Source organism: Coccinella septempunctata, chromosome 3, assembly GCF_907165205.1.
Source record: "Coccinella septempunctata chromosome 3, icCocSept1.1, whole genome shotgun sequence".
Lineage (NCBI taxonomy): Eukaryota > Metazoa > Arthropoda > Insecta > Coleoptera > Coccinellidae > Coccinella > Coccinella septempunctata.
In genome coordinates this window covers 33851599-33869405 of record NC_058191.1, presented here as the reverse complement: position 1 = coordinate 33869405, position 17807 = coordinate 33851599, and the positions used below count along the sequence as shown (strand labels likewise).

General features: G+C 35.0%; 5 protein-coding genes across 8 annotated transcripts in view; 2 read left to right on the top strand and 3 right to left on the bottom strand.

Annotated features, from left to right (window-relative positions):
• Nucleotides 1-5379, bottom strand: part of LOC123310098 (polypeptide N-acetylgalactosaminyltransferase 2) — a 124975-nt gene extending 119596 nt beyond the window's left edge. The window contains exon 1 of the mRNA XM_044893481.1: nucleotides 5139-5379. Within this exon, the coding sequence (XP_044749416.1) occupies nucleotides 5139-5228 (90 nt within the window). The 5' untranslated portion in view covers nucleotides 5229-5379. The remainder of the gene's footprint in view (nucleotides 1-5138) is intronic.
• A 2058-nt stretch (nucleotides 5380-7437) lies between these two features.
• LOC123309344 (protein fuzzy homolog) lies at nucleotides 7438-9493 on the top strand. Of its 2 annotated transcripts, none has more exons than XM_044892422.1 (6): nucleotides 7438-7598; nucleotides 7803-7924; nucleotides 8092-8365; nucleotides 8501-8695; nucleotides 8750-8949; nucleotides 9001-9493. In XM_044892422.1, the coding sequence occupies exons 1-6, from the start codon at nucleotides 7521-7523 to the stop codon at nucleotides 9416-9418; spliced, it is 1287 nt and encodes a 428-aa protein (XP_044748357.1). In that variant the 5' UTR covers nucleotides 7438-7520; the 3' UTR covers nucleotides 9419-9493. The 2 variants fall into 2 exon arrangements, with proteins under 2 accessions (XP_044748357.1, XP_044748358.1); XM_044892423.1 differs by having other exon boundaries at nucleotides 7488-7598; nucleotides 7822-7924.
• A 181-nt stretch (nucleotides 9494-9674) lies between these two features.
• LOC123309892 (rod outer segment membrane protein 1-like) lies at nucleotides 9675-11719 on the bottom strand. Its single transcript, XM_044893193.1, has 3 exons — nucleotides 11003-11719; nucleotides 10073-10289; nucleotides 9675-9944 (listed from the first exon to the last, which is right to left on the bottom strand). The coding sequence occupies exons 1-3, from the start codon at nucleotides 11635-11637 to the stop codon at nucleotides 9762-9764; spliced, it is 1035 nt and encodes a 344-aa protein (XP_044749128.1). The 5' UTR covers nucleotides 11638-11719; the 3' UTR covers nucleotides 9675-9761.
• A 266-nt stretch (nucleotides 11720-11985) lies between these two features.
• Nucleotides 11986-15574, bottom strand: LOC123309241 (diphthine--ammonia ligase). Of its 3 annotated transcripts, none has more exons than XM_044892237.1 (9): nucleotides 15451-15574; nucleotides 14663-15074; nucleotides 14325-14600; nucleotides 13882-14081; nucleotides 13542-13712; nucleotides 13180-13414; nucleotides 12887-13121; nucleotides 12665-12830; nucleotides 11986-12373 (listed from the first exon to the last, which is right to left on the bottom strand). In XM_044892237.1, exons 2-9 carry the CDS (start codon nucleotides 15034-15036, stop codon nucleotides 11991-11993), a joined length of 2040 nt encoding a protein of 679 aa, XP_044748172.1. In that variant the 5' UTR covers nucleotides 15037-15074; nucleotides 15451-15574; the 3' UTR covers nucleotides 11986-11990. The 3 variants fall into 3 exon arrangements, 2 of the variants coding, with proteins under 2 accessions (XP_044748172.1, XP_044748173.1); XM_044892238.1 differs by having other exon boundaries at nucleotides 15423-15522; XR_006537250.1 differs by lacking the exon at nucleotides 15451-15574 and having other exon boundaries at nucleotides 12232-12373; nucleotides 12883-13121; nucleotides 14663-15227.
• Nucleotides 15575-15655: 81 nt separating this feature from the next.
• Nucleotides 15656-17655, top strand: LOC123309243 (protein PTCD3 homolog, mitochondrial). Its single transcript, XM_044892239.1, has one exon. It carries the CDS (start codon nucleotides 15668-15670, stop codon nucleotides 17639-17641), a length of 1974 nt encoding a protein of 657 aa, XP_044748174.1. The 5' UTR covers nucleotides 15656-15667; the 3' UTR covers nucleotides 17642-17655.
• The last annotated feature ends 152 nt before the right edge of the window (nucleotides 17656-17807 follow it).

Genomic DNA, 17807 nt, shown 5'->3' with positions numbered 1-17807 from the left:
ACACCAGGACCACTTGGAAACCGTCGAACACTCTGCAGAAAGTAAAATGTAGAAACTGATTAGCAAACCTTTGCATGGAAGGCGCCAGAACGAGGTCAATCATAATACGTCGACATATCTGCGTCGAACTACTGGTTGACTTCCGGAAGGTTGTTTCCTGAGACAGAGGGCTTCATGCTCGCCATCCAGGATCAGGTGATTCCAACAAGGAACTACATTAAATATATCGCCAAGGATGCCTCAGTGGCGGATGATAGCTGTCGTTATGGCTGTGCGACACATGAAACTATCCAGCACATCACGGGGGGATGTCAGAAGTTCGCGGGCACGGAGTACAAAAATAGACATGATGTTGTAGCCAAGATTCTTCACCAAGAATTGGCACTAAAACACCAACTTCTAAGTTCGAAAAAGGTTCCTTATTACAATTACCATCCGGATGCTGTATTGGAAAATGAACATCACAAGCTCTACTGGAATCGCTCGGTTCTCACAGACCGGAAAATAACCCACAATAGACCAGACCTCATATTGCTCAATAACGATGAGGACAGAGCACTATTCATCAACGTGGCGATTCCAAATAATAACAATTTTCTAGATAGGCACACTGAAAAAATTTCAAAGTACAGAGATCTCGAGAAACAAACCAGGAGACAGTGGAAGCTGAAAGATATCAAGACCATCCCCATTGTCATTTCATCTACAGGCCTGATACCGAAGGAACTACCAGAGAACTTGAGGAACTTCAGTTGGACGCAAATATCTATAGAGTCATGCAGAAGGCGGTACTGCTGGGAATGGCGAGAACTGTACGCAAGTACATGGGGAATGCAGAGGAACACCGTCTGCTTCGACAGGAAGTGCGGGTGGATCAGGAATCCAACCAAGAGCAAGAAGCCGAGGAGCGGCCCGAACCCGACCACCACTACGGGACAGAAAACCTGAAAAAGGCTCCAACAGAGCTTAATCCTTTTGATATCTAAGATATCTGGGATAAGTGAATGTTCCTCTGGAGAGGAGTGTGAAAGCTGCAGGGCTAAAGTGCTAAAGTCATGAGTAGCTGTTGGAAATGTCTTCTCTTTGTTTCAAACACCTTCTTTTGAGAGATTCAAAGACATTATTCAAAATAAAAGGATCATCGTTGATTTGATGAATTTTTTCAATGATCTAGGCTTGAGTGCGTCCAGATTAAAAATGGGTAATTGGCAGATATAATTCTTCAAATGAGGTAATAGGAAGAAATCACATGGTGTAAGATCACACGATCTTGGAGGAAATTCATTTCCAGTATTGAGGCTATTGAGCCAAGGCCAGAGCTCAGATGAAAACTACGTGTCCTTTTTATTGTGAAAAATTGGAACGTGCTGTGAAAAATAATCAGTAGCGTACGATAAATGAGATTTCTGCATATTTCAACCCAAAAAAGTACTTTCTCCTTCAAGTTATTCCACAAAAAGATGGACCACCTGTATATTCTTTCTTCTCGTTCAACATCTTCCTCTTTAATAGTGAAAAGCAGGTCGCACCATCGATTATTTCGCAGTCGCAGACCTCATATCCGTGTAGGGTTGTGAATCCACGCACCTGTGCTTAATATCTACTTCACTCCAATTAATTGAGAACATCACTTTCCCCATTACTACAATGCCAATGGTGAAAATTAGAAACAAGCACCATTGAGCGGGATCGATTGAGATTCAACCCTAATTTCAGACAATAGCAAGAGTTTCAGCTTTCATTAATCATCTGTACTATGGGGAAACATTCCTAGAACTGCCTCAATTTTTATGAAGTAATTAAAAAGATCATTTATTCAGATAATATGTTTGAATCATGACCCCATGGGATAGATTATTGCTGGGAGTCGTCTCGTCTTCTTGATGGAAATTTCTAATGATTTTATCACTCTTTTCAGGGGTGTTTACTGTTTCTTTATAAAACTTCTATATTTTCTATGCTCCATAGCGTGTAACCCTCATTTCTTAAGAAATTAACTTCATAAGAAGATTACTCTGCTCTTACTTTGATCGGTGCAATGGAGAACTTTTGTGCATTTGTTGAAATCCTAACTCAGAGCGTTCACCCATCCATGTAACGAACTGGCTCAAAGCTTTGCTCCGCCAAAATAAATAATTTTTCAAAAACTTCTAAAGAAGATATCCGACCGGATGGAAAATTAATCCTTGGCTCTGTTAATGTTATTCAATTCGATTGGATGAATTTCTGCAGTAGATGTAATGATAATAATAATATATTCATTAATCCTTATAGATATTTACAAACATGTATAGGACAGGTCAGAAGAAATAAAAACGATATACATAATTTCGATATTGTTCACTGACTGTGTTTACATATTATTTCATGGATGTATTTTCGTTCATTCACCTGATAATATTACAATAAAGTCTCCTGTGTGTATATTTGCTCTAATCTTTATCAGTAACGGATACTGTGGCTGTTGCATATGGCATATATCGCGATATTTCATAAGGTACATGAATAATACTTACATTCTTGAATCCCATCTACTCAACTAAACGAACTTTTCTTAGGAATGAGTTCAATTGATGAAAAATATGACCTTTTTTTTCAAAAATAAAATCACAAACTATTTCATATTCATATCCGAAGAATTTTTATACTGAAAATGATTGAATTCAAACATAAATTTTAATGCCTAAGCAAAGTGACGAAAGTTCTATGATCATAACCCCTGTGATTTCCAAAGGAACTCAAAAGTAAATCGATCATTTTCGCCGAGATTTTGCCTTATTCTACTTAGTTTTGATGAAAAATTAATTAATTTCAAGAAACCTTATTGGAAACACAAATAACAATCCCAGAAATATGTCAATATGTTTTACTTATGTACTCAAGTATTGAAATAAAAGCGTGAGTTTCTTCATGTAAAATGGAGAATTCAAGTGGAATGAAAAATAAAGCTGCAATGTTGAATGATTTTCTGGCAAATATAAGTTGAATGTTGTATTGCAATTCCCGAAGCAAGTTCTCATATAGGGATTGTGCAGAATTAGGTATTATCACATATTTATATTCAAATGGAAAAGTTATTACCAGCATAAATAATTGATCATGACTGATAGTAGTTTATTAACTAGTGCTTAGATTGTTTAAATGTTCAATAAATTATATTAAAGGTCAATCCCACACTTGATCGAGTTTTTACATCAAAATAATATACTGGTGAGCACCTTATTTTATATTTTCTACAATCAATTTCGATTTCTGGGACAGTAATTCGAAAAGCCTTGGCCTTTCTGAGAGAAATTCCTATATCTTGCTCGTCTTTCTGAATTATTTTCAACTATAAACAATTTGAATCCATCACAAAAACAACTCTAAGCTTTCCTGTTATTTACACAGTTCACGTTTTGGAAAAAACTGTAAAAGGAGTCATCTAGCCCTCGGGGATTGAATGTATATTTGATTCCGGAGAGAAAAAAAAAAGTACCTACATACAGATGTCCCGAAATTAATACGCAGTTAATGTTCAGTGGTTCCAAAAATATTGTGGCCCAGTGAAAAGTTATGGATAAAATACGAAAAAAATCACGTTTTAACAAATCACTTCGTTACCATCATAAGTAGGTACTACGTTTTTTCTGAAACGTCATAGCAATGGTTTCAATTATTTGAACAATGAGTTAGAGAAGAAATTAGGTAATAAATTTTCAGTTTCTGCAGTCCTAAAGTGCATAGAACTGAACATTAACCGGAATGAAATTCTCTCAATCGATTTCAAGATTTTTGCCGCACTTATGAGTCCCTAGGATTACCTATAATATATCACCGAGTATTACTTTTATGTAATTTGAATATTACAATTTTTTCTTAATAAAATTGTGAAAATTTCCAATTTTTCGGATTATACATCTACTTGGATTGGATACTGAAGGATTGAAGCCAAAATGACAGATATCTCCGGAGAAGATCGTATTCCCCAAGGTTCTTTCTTTGGACCGCTTACCTAGAGATTGCATACATGTTTGAGTTCATCTATGTGCCTTCAGCCTTCCTTGAGAATTTGAAATATGTATAAATAAGGATGGGTTCTCAAAAACTTGCCTTTGACATATCCCCGAAGTTATATGAGAGTTATGAAAAATGATCAAAAAATGTTTCAACAGTATAGAGGGACAGCAATAATGACATTTTTAGACAATTACCGTGATCAAGGTCTCAGCTCTAGCCAGATTGGTCTCATATTCCAATTTTCATTAAAATACCTCCTTCCATTTTTCGTACTTTTTTCTGATATAATCGTTAAGCATTTTATGCAAACTTATGTATATATCAAAGTAGGGTGAGTTGCCATTTGAATTTCTCGTTTTTGGGGGGCTAGAGTGCTATAGGGGTTGGCCTAAATGGTTCTCTATACTCTCGAAATAATTTCAGATGTTTTTTCTTACCTCTTATTATACCTTCGGAAATATGCTCAGGGAAAGTTTTTGAAAAATTACCTTGGTTCATCAAATTTTTTTTTTTAATTATAGGTTTTTATTGCTAACCTAGTTCACAATATACGCGAAAAATAAAGCTCCAATTTGAAGATTAGGTTGTCCGAAATATGATTGTTATTGCAATTATCTATAGAGTCTGTGAAAATATTTTAATGTTGAAGAAAAAAAATTCTCATTTGTATATCCTACTGGTAATTTTATAAATACATAGTTGAATTAAATATTTTGAAACATTTCAAGATAGACAATCATTTGAATGTCCGAAACTTCTGACCTAGGTAGGTGTAAATACTTTTGCGACATGCGATAATTCCATAATACGACTTTGATAACCATATTTTATTATTTCTTTTTTTTATCAATAGTTTTCTCAAGTTTTCAGCTGAATTTCTTCCAAATTCTGGCTCAATAAAGAGTGTAGATTGAAACTTTCAACTTTTATCTCTTCACCTTCCAATTTGTGCGCGTCTGAAAAAAAATTTCATAATTTCGAATAAATTTTCACAGATCCGAATCATTATCGAATCAGATACCCACAACCACCTGACAAACCGGTGCCACCCCTCTATAACCACCCCCACAACAACCGGCAATTGTTTTGTAAACAGGGGGATGAAAGGGGTGTCTAAATTTGAGGTTAAAATCTCAAACCTTGCCAACTTCCGCAGTCTGAAGGTAGTAAACAACGACAAATATCCAAGAAATGCATAGGAACAACAGCACTTTTATATTCCGTCTCATTTTTTTTCGCTGGAACCGGCACGCCACGTTAAATTTGGACAGCGGGCGCTGAACATTTGTGCGTCAACGTCACGACGTTACTGAAAAGGCGGACATTTCAATCTTTCTCCCGATCTTCTGTTCCGCATGCGAGTGCGATTCAGAGTCAGTCTTGTGTGTTGGGGCGACGGAACGCCAATCATTAGAGTTGGAGTGAGAGGGAGGGCTTCAAAACGCAAAATTTGCGCACGCTCAGCACTCTCAGCAGCGTGCTATAGCACCTATACGCTCACTGGCCGTCTAGATTGCCGTCTCATACTCATACGACTCAATCGCAACCCTAATCAAGGTGGGCGATAGCGAAGATGTTTTGTCATACATTTGCATAGCATTAAACCATGATTTTGCTTTGCAAGATGAGAATCTGTCAATAGCCATGTACATTTAGCCCCAGCACCATAGAGAAAGAAGGTCTTCCTCCTTCCTTTGTCTATGCCCAGCACCCTGTAATATAAAATATTCAAGATAGAGAGAGGAGTTATCATCCCCCCACGTTCAATATTTCATTAAATGTCAAGTACGGGACTGTCCAAGGCGACGCCGACTGAGGCAAAATGAAACAGATGACTAAACCCTAATTTCTAGGAAAATGCACCTACGAGAAGGAGTATATGGAGAAGGATAAAGCCGAAAGGGAAAAACTCTGGCGTAATCTCTCAGGAGATCACTCCAAAAAGTTCCTTTGGACTGAAATCCAAAAAATATCTGGATCTCAGAAAGAACCAACTACACCTACTCACTGGCTTTCTCACAGGATATTGTCGCCTAAAGAAGCATCTGTTGAGAATGAGTTTTGTCGAACCCTGACGAGTGTAGATTATGTGGGGAGGAGGAAGAAACTCCTATTCACCTGGTTACGGAATGCTAAGCCATTGCAAACCAAAGGAAAAAGTGCTTTGGACAGGAAATTTTTTTTTCAACCCTCGTTGAAACTGTCCCAGATATTGGATTTTTCATCAGATCACTGGAACTGGACCCGAGCTGTAAAGGGCGCCATGAGAACAGCTCTGTTAGGGGGCCCAATAGACCTTAAGGTCGCAGTGAACTGTAACCCCTTCTCACTATACTATCTAAACCCTAATTGATTGTTTACTATGTTTCAGTACATTTGAGGCTAACTGAATATAATTACCTGGTGTGTAACTTGGGCAAAACACTACTGAAGAATCGAAACATGGACTCAAAGTGCTCATGGCTACTCTTTTAAAACTTGAGAGGACATCATTAAGTATCACAACTGTATCGTATCGACAAACAATCAAATTCGAGTCTATCAAAATAGAGTTACACAGTGAACAGTAGCAGAATAGTTTCAACCACAGCTACCTCTATAAATCTAGAGATACCCGGCGATAACAGGTTGTCGCTAGAAATACTGTCTCTTTATAAATAGCCAAAGATGGCTTTGAGAAGGGCATTATTAGCCGAAAACATGTCAGCCTGTATGAATTGATAAATGGAGAGTTCAAACTATATGGTGTATTATACTTTTCTCCTTTCCTCCAGAAAAGTTTAAGTCAAAGCTGAGTATAATTCTGAACAATTACCTCTTTACAAATAGAGAACGCTGTTTTTTATGTCGCATCTAGCTCGATGCATTGGAGGTATACTGCCCCGAAGTCGAGTAGCTTTAACTGCATTCATCTATAAGATGCAATTATGTTTCAATATTCTATCTATTTACATCACTTTATAAGTAGATATTTTCAAAGTATACTTATCTTCTTTGAATATAATAATATTTTCTTCGGCTCTGCTTCTAGTTCAGCCATAATCGATATGGCTGACTCCAAGAAGGCTGAATCTACAAATTAGAGTACAATTGTATAAGGACAGGGGACAGCATAATGTTTGTGTATGTGGTATAGTACCCAAGAACATCATAACATCAATGGAATATATATGTTTTATTATTACAAGGTACAATCATGGTACATTGAACTCAATGAAGAGAGAAATTGAGTTCAATGTCACTGTATAGGGACAACATGGTTTAATTGTAAAAGTTGTTGTTTTTATACAATGCTTTATACCCAAGAATATATAGCATGGTATTATGGAGGATAGAGACCCTCCATACATGGTATATTTGCTAATACCTTAATGGAAAATTAGTACTGCAACCCAAAAAGCATCTCCTAGTAGAAGAACGAAGATCTCCGGTTAGTAACTGTCAAAATCAAATATAACCTAAAACCAGCATCTAAAAATAAATAAATAAATAAACAAACAACAAAATTTTTAAAGACCAAAATGTCAGCCTATATTTTTTGCATAGATTCCAGTAGTGGATTGCCAATATTTTCGAGGAAAAAAGGAAATGTGGAAAATGTAATTTTTCTTTAATAAAAGTTTCATATAACAAAGATTATGATAACACTGCAAATCGAACAAATAGTTATTCTTCGAATATCATCAGATTTCCACAAATCTTTGAATCTTGTACATTATTTTAATTCTAATACCTAGCTATTTAATACTTCATGCCAAATGTTTGTAAATTGTACCATAAGGAAAAAATGTTTTCATTCGCAGCTTCCTTTTTCTATCAAAGGTTCCTTGAATGGGGTTCATATGTATGGAAAATCCTTGAATGTAGAATTATTGAACACTCTCACTGAAGATTACTGTGTTAGTTGGAAAGAGTGTGAAGATAGGTATGTACAGAACTGGAAATACGATTAGTTTCACTTTTTAAAAGATCAAAGGCCTGACGGTCTCAAGAATAATTTTCATACTAGTCATGGTACTGATGTATAACAATAATTGACATGGAGTAGCATCTTGATAATAATCATGTAATTTTTTTTGCTGGCCCTTTTAGTGTTGTTCTCGTTGGGATATCGAGTGGCTGTACCCAGGAAGTCTTGAACAATCTTTTGACTTCGGTTTTTAATGCCATGGTTCTAATAGTTGGGATTGGGGAAATTAAATCTCAGAGAAATATCGATAGATTGAAAAGAGAATTAAAAAACTGTTACCCTCTGGTAGACCGACTGATGGATTCATTGGACTGTGGAGGTACAACTAATAAATATTACTCCGACTTGGTTGGATTAGCAGAATGTATATTGTGCCCAGAGAATCATCTGATACAGGTAATTTCTGACATTTATTTTGAATTGAAAAATTGTGAAGTCGTTGAAGTGGCATCTAACAATATTTATCTTATTATACTCTTGACAGATTTTTTCCTCATTTATAATTATCTGTATTTCTCTGAAATTTCTTAGATTTTATTGGAATCATATATGGAGTATGTGGATTCCCTATATAGTTGTGTTTTAATCCATGGAAAAATATGTGTGGCTACTGAGAGTTGGTGGTCACTTGATCCTGAAGAAATCAAACTTCTTTCTTTACTAGCTCTGTCAGATGGTGGAACAACAAAAGATATTCCAATTTTTCTGCCATATAAAAGTCCAACGGTATTTCTTTAGATATACTTGTTTTGAGCATTCGTAACTTATCCCAATTTTTAGATGGCCTTCAGATTTGTTGCATGCACACTAATTCCAGACATACAAATTTGTTCATTATGTGGACCAACTCCAAATCTAATCGAAATAGAACGTTCTGCAACACAATGTTTCAAATCTTCGACGGAATTATTCACAGCAGCATTGCATACACATCCTAGGAATTTTCCACTTACCTGTCAAATAGATAGTGGAATTTTAGGGTGAATATAATTGACGATCAAATCCAAAAATACCAATATGTGGTTTTTCAGCTTGTTACTTGTGAATTATTCGTCTGGGAAGTATATGATATCGAAAAACACTCAACAAAATGCCACAAAGAAGATAGCCAGTAGTTCTCATAGACTTGACATACTTAGGACATTTTACTATCGAATGGTCATGTTTTACCTCATGAATGATGAGGATAAGAAAAGAAATGACGTGGACAAAGAAACGGGTAGGAAAAATGATAAAAAGAAAGCAGAAAAGGAACAGTCTGATTTCACGAATCTTAACGATGGGAAAGAAACTTACTGGTGTTCAGAGTACCACAAATGCCATGCTTTAATTTCTCAGGAGAACATATTGTGTGTTCTTTACAATTCTAGTGTGCCAACATTCGAGATGAGGTTCATTACTCAAAAAACACTCAAAGCGTTAATTTCTGACAAACAAATCTGTTGGTGAAAGATGATTTATAATTAATATCGAACTCCGTCCAATTAGTCAAGTATTATTAGTATGATAATTATATAATTTGAAAAAGAAACTGTCGTTTTTCCTGATAAAAATCTCCCACTCGCACTCATTCTGAAGGGACTAAAAACCTACAGCAGACAAGGAAAAATGAATAAGACTTCTTGTATTGATTTTTTGGCAGGTTTCTTTACATCACTCCCTTCAGCTTCTCTGTGAAATTGAAAATGATCATCTTCCCTTCTTTATTTATTTGATTAAATAACGAAAAATTAACGGTAATCAACTAAAATGAAAAACAACGCCAATATCTTCACCATATAAGAGCTCCACTTCATTGTGAATCCTCTAGTTCAGGCGGAAGAGGAGGAGGCTCAGGTGCTTCTTTCGTTTTTTTCAGATTTCTACCAGTGTAAAGTCCGAATAGCCATATAATGTATGTCCTAGATCTACCTTCAAATTTAAATTTTTCGAAGTGACCAGTTTGAATGAATCTCACTAGTATTGTCAACAAAGCCTAAAAATTTACTCAATGAAACGAAAAATGACAAAAAACAAACGAATACAGTGTGGTAGCTATCTGAAAATTGAAGCATTTAATCAGGTTGCATTGTCACTCAGTTTTTATATCGTAGTTCTTCTCACCTGCAGGAATAATCCTAATAGTAGTTTTCCTATTATACCCCACCCCACGTTCTGTTTCCTCTTCTTCAACATGTCAAAGCATCCCACCGTGGATATACTCAAATTATATTCAGGTGTATAGGTATACACGTTTCCAGTCTCCTCGATATCATAATGAATGCAAGGAGATAAAGACTTCATTGAGCAGCAGCTGAATGGTGTTTGGGTTCTGTTTTCCCTAAAAATAATGCAGTATGAAAAGAACCAGAGGATTGACAAACACCAGAAGCATATGGCGCCCCTTGATCTCATGAAAACTGTTTTCTCGGAGTTTTTCGTCGAGGATAAACTCCGAAATTACCGGTTTTATATAGGGCACGTGGCTGCAGCGCGATTTTTTTTCGAAAATAACATTTCTTCTTTGAAGAGAAATTCGTTCGAAAATTTTTTTTAAAAATTCGAGTAACTCGAAAGACGTTTTTCCGATTTCCGCCAAAATCAATAGACTTTTAGACCTTGCAGATTCTCGATAGCTTCAAAATTGTGACATGTAGCGTGTCTACAACAAATTACACACTACGAAATTTTTCTAAATTTAGGTCCTCTGAAACTGATTTCGTGAATTTTTTTCGAAATATAAGGCTCCGCAGGAGCTTATAGGCGCTAGTTAACAAGCATTCAACTCGATCAATTACCCTGCCGATGGTGGTGCTCTGATCACGATCGTTCAGATGAAATGAACTTTCATTTAGTCTAGTTAAATAATTGATGATCCATTTGTGAAGTTTTGCACCAATCAATGCGCTATCTTTCTTATGCACTACCATATGTTACCAAATATTATTTTCTGAACCAACAGACCTTTTTCTGCCTCCAATAAGCGCTCTTGGATATATTAATTATAGGGCGCTTATAGATTATTATGTAGAAATATTCAATATTTTCACTTACTTGCTTCCCTTAGAGATTAAAGCACTGTCATACCATTCAATTTCATACCATTCGTCGTATTTCCGACTACCACAACACTGCAGGTCTATTTGCAATCTGTCAATCTGCGATTTAGTCTTTTCATTTGTGCCATAGTTTTTCATAGCGCCTCTTATACCATCATGCAAACCTTGATGGTTTCCATAAGAGTGGATCAAAACAACTATGACTAAAATCAAACCGACGCCAATCATGATCAGATTCAGGAGAACGACGAAATAAAGCATCCAATTGGTTTTTGGTTGTCTTTCCCTCGAAGACATAACTCTCACTACTAAGTAAACTCCAAACAAATTTATGAAGAGAAATATCATGCTAGGCAAAGCCTGGAGAAGGGGTAGTACATTTCCGTCCCTTTTAGAAATAAGGTCTATGTAATAACCGACGTGGTTTCTTATGTAAATTGCGTTGTACATTAATCTTCCGGAGTACAATATATTAACACCAACCATCAAGAAGAATGCCCATATTATAATGTTTATGAACTCATAAGATACTTCCAGAATTGGTTTTCCGAACTTGATGTTAAGTCTTGAGGATTTCTTCTTTACTTTGGGATTTCCCAGAAGCTTGACACAAAAGGCAATGGACAACATTTTCAGAAATGAACTTGTGTATCAGTTTTGGCATTCAGTAAAAATCAGTGACAGGTGACATGCAGATGGCTCTGCGGTATTTAACCTATTTAAGGAATACAAAAAATATTGACTGGGGAGATGTTGGGATTCATGAATGGATGAAGGTATCTTGGTTATAATTTCTTCTAGATAAGTTTAGCTGAAACGAAAATATCCTAACGAATTGATATAGTTCAAGGAACAAAAGAAAAATATACACTTTTAGATAACCTGAAAATCCATATGAGATATCACTTACCGGGCCTGTTCAAAAACCGTTTTCACAGAAATGTATCAAAAACAAGCAATATTAAAAAAAACTACGAATTAAATCACTCAGTTCTTGTTCCACAAATAGATAAATATGTGTTTTGATCCTTACAGTACATAACGGGTACAAAAGTATAAGTTAACGAAATCTCGTTCCTCAGATCATCCAAATAGTCGAAGAATTCATTGCTGTCAACATCCTTCATCGTAGGATAAAATATTTTGAGATTGTGAACAGCTTTGAAATTTTCTTTCGCAAAATCGAGCTTCTGCAGCGCGTAATCTATAACATCCACAAAAATATTTCGGTTCAATATACTCTCTTCACTTGGGATTGTTTTTTCCAGATGGCACACAATGGCAACTATATTATCCTCGGGATTCCACCTTTTGAATATCGAGATTGACCAATTCGCATTTTCGATGCATCTTCCTGTCTCCTCATCTGAAATAGAAATTGGAATTGCCTTCATTTTTCTCAATTTTCAATTTCAGTGGGTGGTCATTTATTTGATCAGTTGTCATGCGCCCCCTTACGTAAAAAAATTTAGTCAAAAGAATTATCAGGAAATCACGTTACATAGGACGTAACAGAATCCGTAAAAAAATTGGTCTATAAGTGTGTGTATATGTATAGTTACAAGCCGCAATTTTGAAAAAATCGAGGTCAATTTAGGCAGGATTATGCGTATCGACGATGTTTTGGATAGAAATTAATATCGAACTTTATACTCACACTCAAACATGTGATTGTATTTGTGAGCCCATACATGCCATTCGACTAATGCAGACTTCGGTAAAACAGGGACAACAACATAATCAACAATGGCATTATTTGTATTCTCCTCCCATAACTTCCTCACTTGCGGAATTGTGCATAAGTTTGTAACATAACAAATTCCCTGAAAGAACAAAGTAAGAAATAAGAATATTGAATATTTGGATTGCTCACACCTACTTGGACAACGTTTCGCAAATTCAAATTAGAATCTGACGCTTTCAATAACCTCTCTACATGTCTCATTGCAAGACGAGACTGACATTTGACACCTCCCTCTACAAGCTCCAAATTTCCAGGTATCATTCCAATCTGACCCGCTAGATAGATTACTTCCCCAATTTTGACCGCTTGACTGTAAGGTCCTATATTTGCAGGAGCCCAATGAGATCTGCTTTGAACATGCATAGTGAATCTGAAATATTACAGTAACAGATTATTCAAATACTAAATTGAAAATGGGTATAAGTTACCTCTCTACAGGAGAGTCTATTTGTGCAATTTCAAGTATTTTCCATGAAATTGCATCCAAAATAACTGGATGTTCCTTGTTCAAAGGGACCTCAACACATGCTCTTGTAGGTGGATTTGCAAAATTGAAATATTTTACATAGGCCTCATTAATCTGAGTAAATAATTTCATGTCCGATATATACACAGTAACTGAACAGACATTTGCTAGTTCATGTCCATATTGGGATAGGCATACTGGAAAGAGATAATGGCTCATTAATCACAAGTGATTAATTAATATTATACTGCTCAAGGAAACAGTAGATTATGATAACTTTATGCATTGATCATGGATAAAACAATTTCATTATGGCATACCTACACATTAACTTTGATATAGCGTTTTCCATTGGATTACCATCCAATTCTCCTCTGATGCCACCTATCCACAGCCATCCATTTCCAGCTTGATGCACAGATAAATTTTGTTTTGCTGATGATTTTTGCACAACAGTATCGATTGTCATTTTACATTGACTAACAGAATCGGAATCTATAAATATATTCACATATACTTAACCATTTTATGTGGAATGAAATCTATCAAGAAAATCAAAGGTATGAAATCTGAACTAGATATGTATCATTTTGAAACAAAATTCAAACTAATTCAGGTCACAGAAAGAATTAATGAATTCGGAAATTAGATGCCTTCTTCTCACCCAATTCGTCTTCGTTCAATTCTTTTATATCTTCCCCTTGGTCAGTAACATAACCATCACTATCTTTCAATGGCAAATTCCTTAGCCTATCATGGAGTTCCAAAACAGGAAGTTTTTGTTCCAATCTTAGCTTGTTCAATTTCAGAAAACCAACTGGTGCAAAGGGATCATTTGAATGCAGTATAATTTCCGAATTATCACTAGAATTTTTTAAAATAGCACAAATGTAATACATAAATAATGATAAGATTATTAGGGAAATACAGGATGTTTGAAGCAAAGTGTCTATTGGAAGTATCTAGAGAATGTTTCTTGACTTCAACTAAGAGTGGCCACAAAAAAGTCAATTTTTTCAAATACAGCATCCTGTATTCCAATAGAATATCATGGAAAGCAAAAATCTCTACCAACAATATTTTTATATCCTAAATATTCAAACTCACATCACAATTCGATACTTGAAAAGTGGACAATCCAAGGTGAGTGTTTCATATTCTCCTCCTTCACCACAAACATTTATTCCATATTTTTCATGAAGAGTCAGCAGATAAGGTTGTAATGAACTAAGTGATCTGCCCAAATGTTTTGTTGGATCTAGGCCTAAAGCAGCAACTTTCACAAGTACAGCATCCACTTCACATTTAATCATTTCATCTAAAAGATCTTCTTGATTTCTTTGCCAAAGATAGGCCAAAGGAACGAGTCCTAATCTTTCACACCTAGTTCAAATTAAACAAGCAATTTCTAAATTGAAATTCATGGTTCAATCTGTTCAACTTACACATTTTCTACTCTAACTCGTTGATAATCTGATAAAATAGCACCAATGGAAACAGCATCAATAGAAACTTTTTTCTTCACTTTTTGGAGCAATTCAAATAAATCTTCTACTTCATCATCTTGAGTCACATTATATACTTTTCCTCGTTCTTTGCTGATCCCTAAGGTTTCTTTCTGAAACAATGGCAAATCCATTGCTTTTGCAATGAAATCAATTGCTTCAAACCCAACACTTTGATACATGTAGCTATCTATTTCAGTTTTGTTTTTTGGAAATAAATTTGCTAAAGCAACAATCTCATGTCCAGCAGCAATGCACTGCATCATATTGTATGTGCTATCTTTGCCACCACTTATTAGAGCTACCACTTTCATTTTCTTATAGTGAAATATACTTCAACACAAAAAGATACCTAGAAATGGAATATTTAGGTGGATTTCATACAGCAAATTCATACCATAATTGAATTATTTGTATTGTACTTCAAGATTAACTTCTCGAAAAATTATGCAAACACATCAAGAGTTCAAAAATACTAATTAAACACAGAAGGAACAAAATATGTAATAACAGATAAACACCGGTTTTTTCCTAATGCGTTAGATAAGATAACCAACATGCTACCAAATTTATTGTTATGATAAAAATAATACTTTCATCTCATATTTCTATACTTATTTTATACTCATTTTTCGTTTCAATACTCATTCAATTTATTACAGTTTCACCATAAAGGTAGAACGTTGAGGAAAATACATACAATTCAGTAAAGTTTTGCCCCTACATACTTTTATTTTTTAATAATATATTAATAAATATCCGTTTGTTTGCAAAACGAGCAACATTTGTCATGATATGACAGGAAAGGTGAAAGAGGTTAACAATTAAATGTCAGGTGTCACATCTAAAAAGTCAACATAACCTTTTTATTCAGATGTCATAACCTTTAATTGAAACAGATGATACAGTTTAAATTTAAACTTTGCTATCTCTAAAAAATAAATCATGAATATTCCATCAACGTTATACTCCAGGATTAATCGGCTTCAAACCAAAATACCTTGCAGAATTTCCCACACAGTTTTATTCAATTTGAAAAAGAACTGCTCTACAAATTCAACTTCTGAAGAAATCATAATTCCTAAAAAAATATCAAGAGGTCCTACTGATATTTTGAGAGCATTAGAAAGTACTATCGGTAGGGACCCTACTGCAGCACATTATAAATTTCATGATGATCCTTATTTGATACCTCAATCTAATATTGGTAAGAGAACATTTGCCATGGCTCAAGAGGCTGGAAAAAAAGCTGCACATTTTGTCAGAAGAGAGAACATCGACTTGTTTCAACATAAAGAAGCAGAGCCTTTCATAGATATGTTTGGTCCACCAAAAATATATACAGAAAATAGCGAAGTTTCAATCGATGACCTCAAGGATTGTATCAAGAATGTAGATGTATCAGATGCTATTATGGTTTACAATTTATTAAAGAAACAAAATGTCGATATAGAACCTGACTTAATGCAGAACTTGTTAGAGTTGCTTTGTTACCACAATAGTCAGGATCCATTACCAGAGGAATTAATTGAAGAACGTTGGTTCAGACAAAGCACAAAAGGTAATGAGCGTAGAAAGAAAACCTGGAAGGATGGCGATTTTGCTGAAGAAATTTTCATTAGTATAAAGGAACCAAAGGCAGAAACATATTCTGCGATAATTCAAGGCATGGCCAAATATTATCAAATCGAAAGAGCGACACAACTATTTGAAGAAGCAAAGCAAAAAGGATTTATTCTTAGCACAGATACTTACAATGCTATGATAGAAGCAGGTAACCTTCTCAAAGAGAATTATGATATGAGATGGGCTTATATTGTTCAGCTTTTGAGTGAGATGCATGAGAAAAAGATCAAGCCCAATCTTGGTACTTTGAATGCTGTTTTATACTGCTTGAGTTTGATGGGAATCAAGTTCAGTAGAGAGTCAGCCCTTAAAGTCTTATCAGAATTTAAAAACTTGGGCATTGAGCCTTCCCTTGCATCATGGAATTTCATATTGCAAATATTTTACAAAGATAATGCTCCTTTGAGTTCAATAATGTTTGATATAATGAGAGAAATAGAAAATAAACAGCTTGAAATACGTGACTTGCGAGATATTAATTTCTTTGTTGCTGCTATGAGTATCTGCAGGTTCCATTTGAATGACCTCGACTTAGCTCATAGGGTAGATGCCCTTTTACATTATGGAAATAATTACGATCTTATTGGCAATAGTTACAAAGAAGCAGTGTACTATCGTCACTATTTCATGCTTGGTGTTAATTCACAACCTATTCAAGATTTTATGACAAATATGTATGATAAATTGGTACCTCACATCTATACACCAGAAATGAGTGTTTTAGAAGAAATCTTAAAGCAAATTGAGATTTATGGAGCAGTCGAGTACATACCAAAAATGTGGTCTGATATGGTAATCTTCGATAGTACTAGAAAAGAATCCATGTTAAATTTGATACTCAACATTATGGTGGCTAATGAAAGAAAAAATGACCCTGACTTAACTGAAAAATTTGCAAACGTTGCTGAAGATATTCACGAGAAGCTTATAAATCAAAATGAAAATAGTACAAATAAAATAATAATTACTGGAGAAATGATAGGAAGTATGATACTACTATTTTTGAGGAATAATTCATTCAATAAAGCGTGGGACTTATTTGTCGACTTGGATAAAAATCATCAGAAGGCTGTTGGCACCCCAAGGTCTGAAGCTATTTTTGCACTAGTTGATGCCTGTATTGCAGAGAAACTTCCTTCAAAGGCGCTCTTAATCCTTCAGTATATTTCAGATTATGGTTATGAGGGTATAGAAGATGTTGCAAAGAATTTGCAATTAAAATTGACTTTGGATGAAACTCATTTAGAAAAATTAGCAAAGATTGTAGGACAGCATGCAATTATTGATAAATAAATTAATTAAGTTTTTTCAGTTATATCATTTCACCTCATGAAAATTAGCAAGGGACTCATGTTTCAAATTGAGAAACTTTTTAAAAGATGTATATCTACAGATGTAATTAAAATTTGTGAAGTATGATTTTTCTCAACAGGGAGATCCTCAGCTCATTGATGAATTT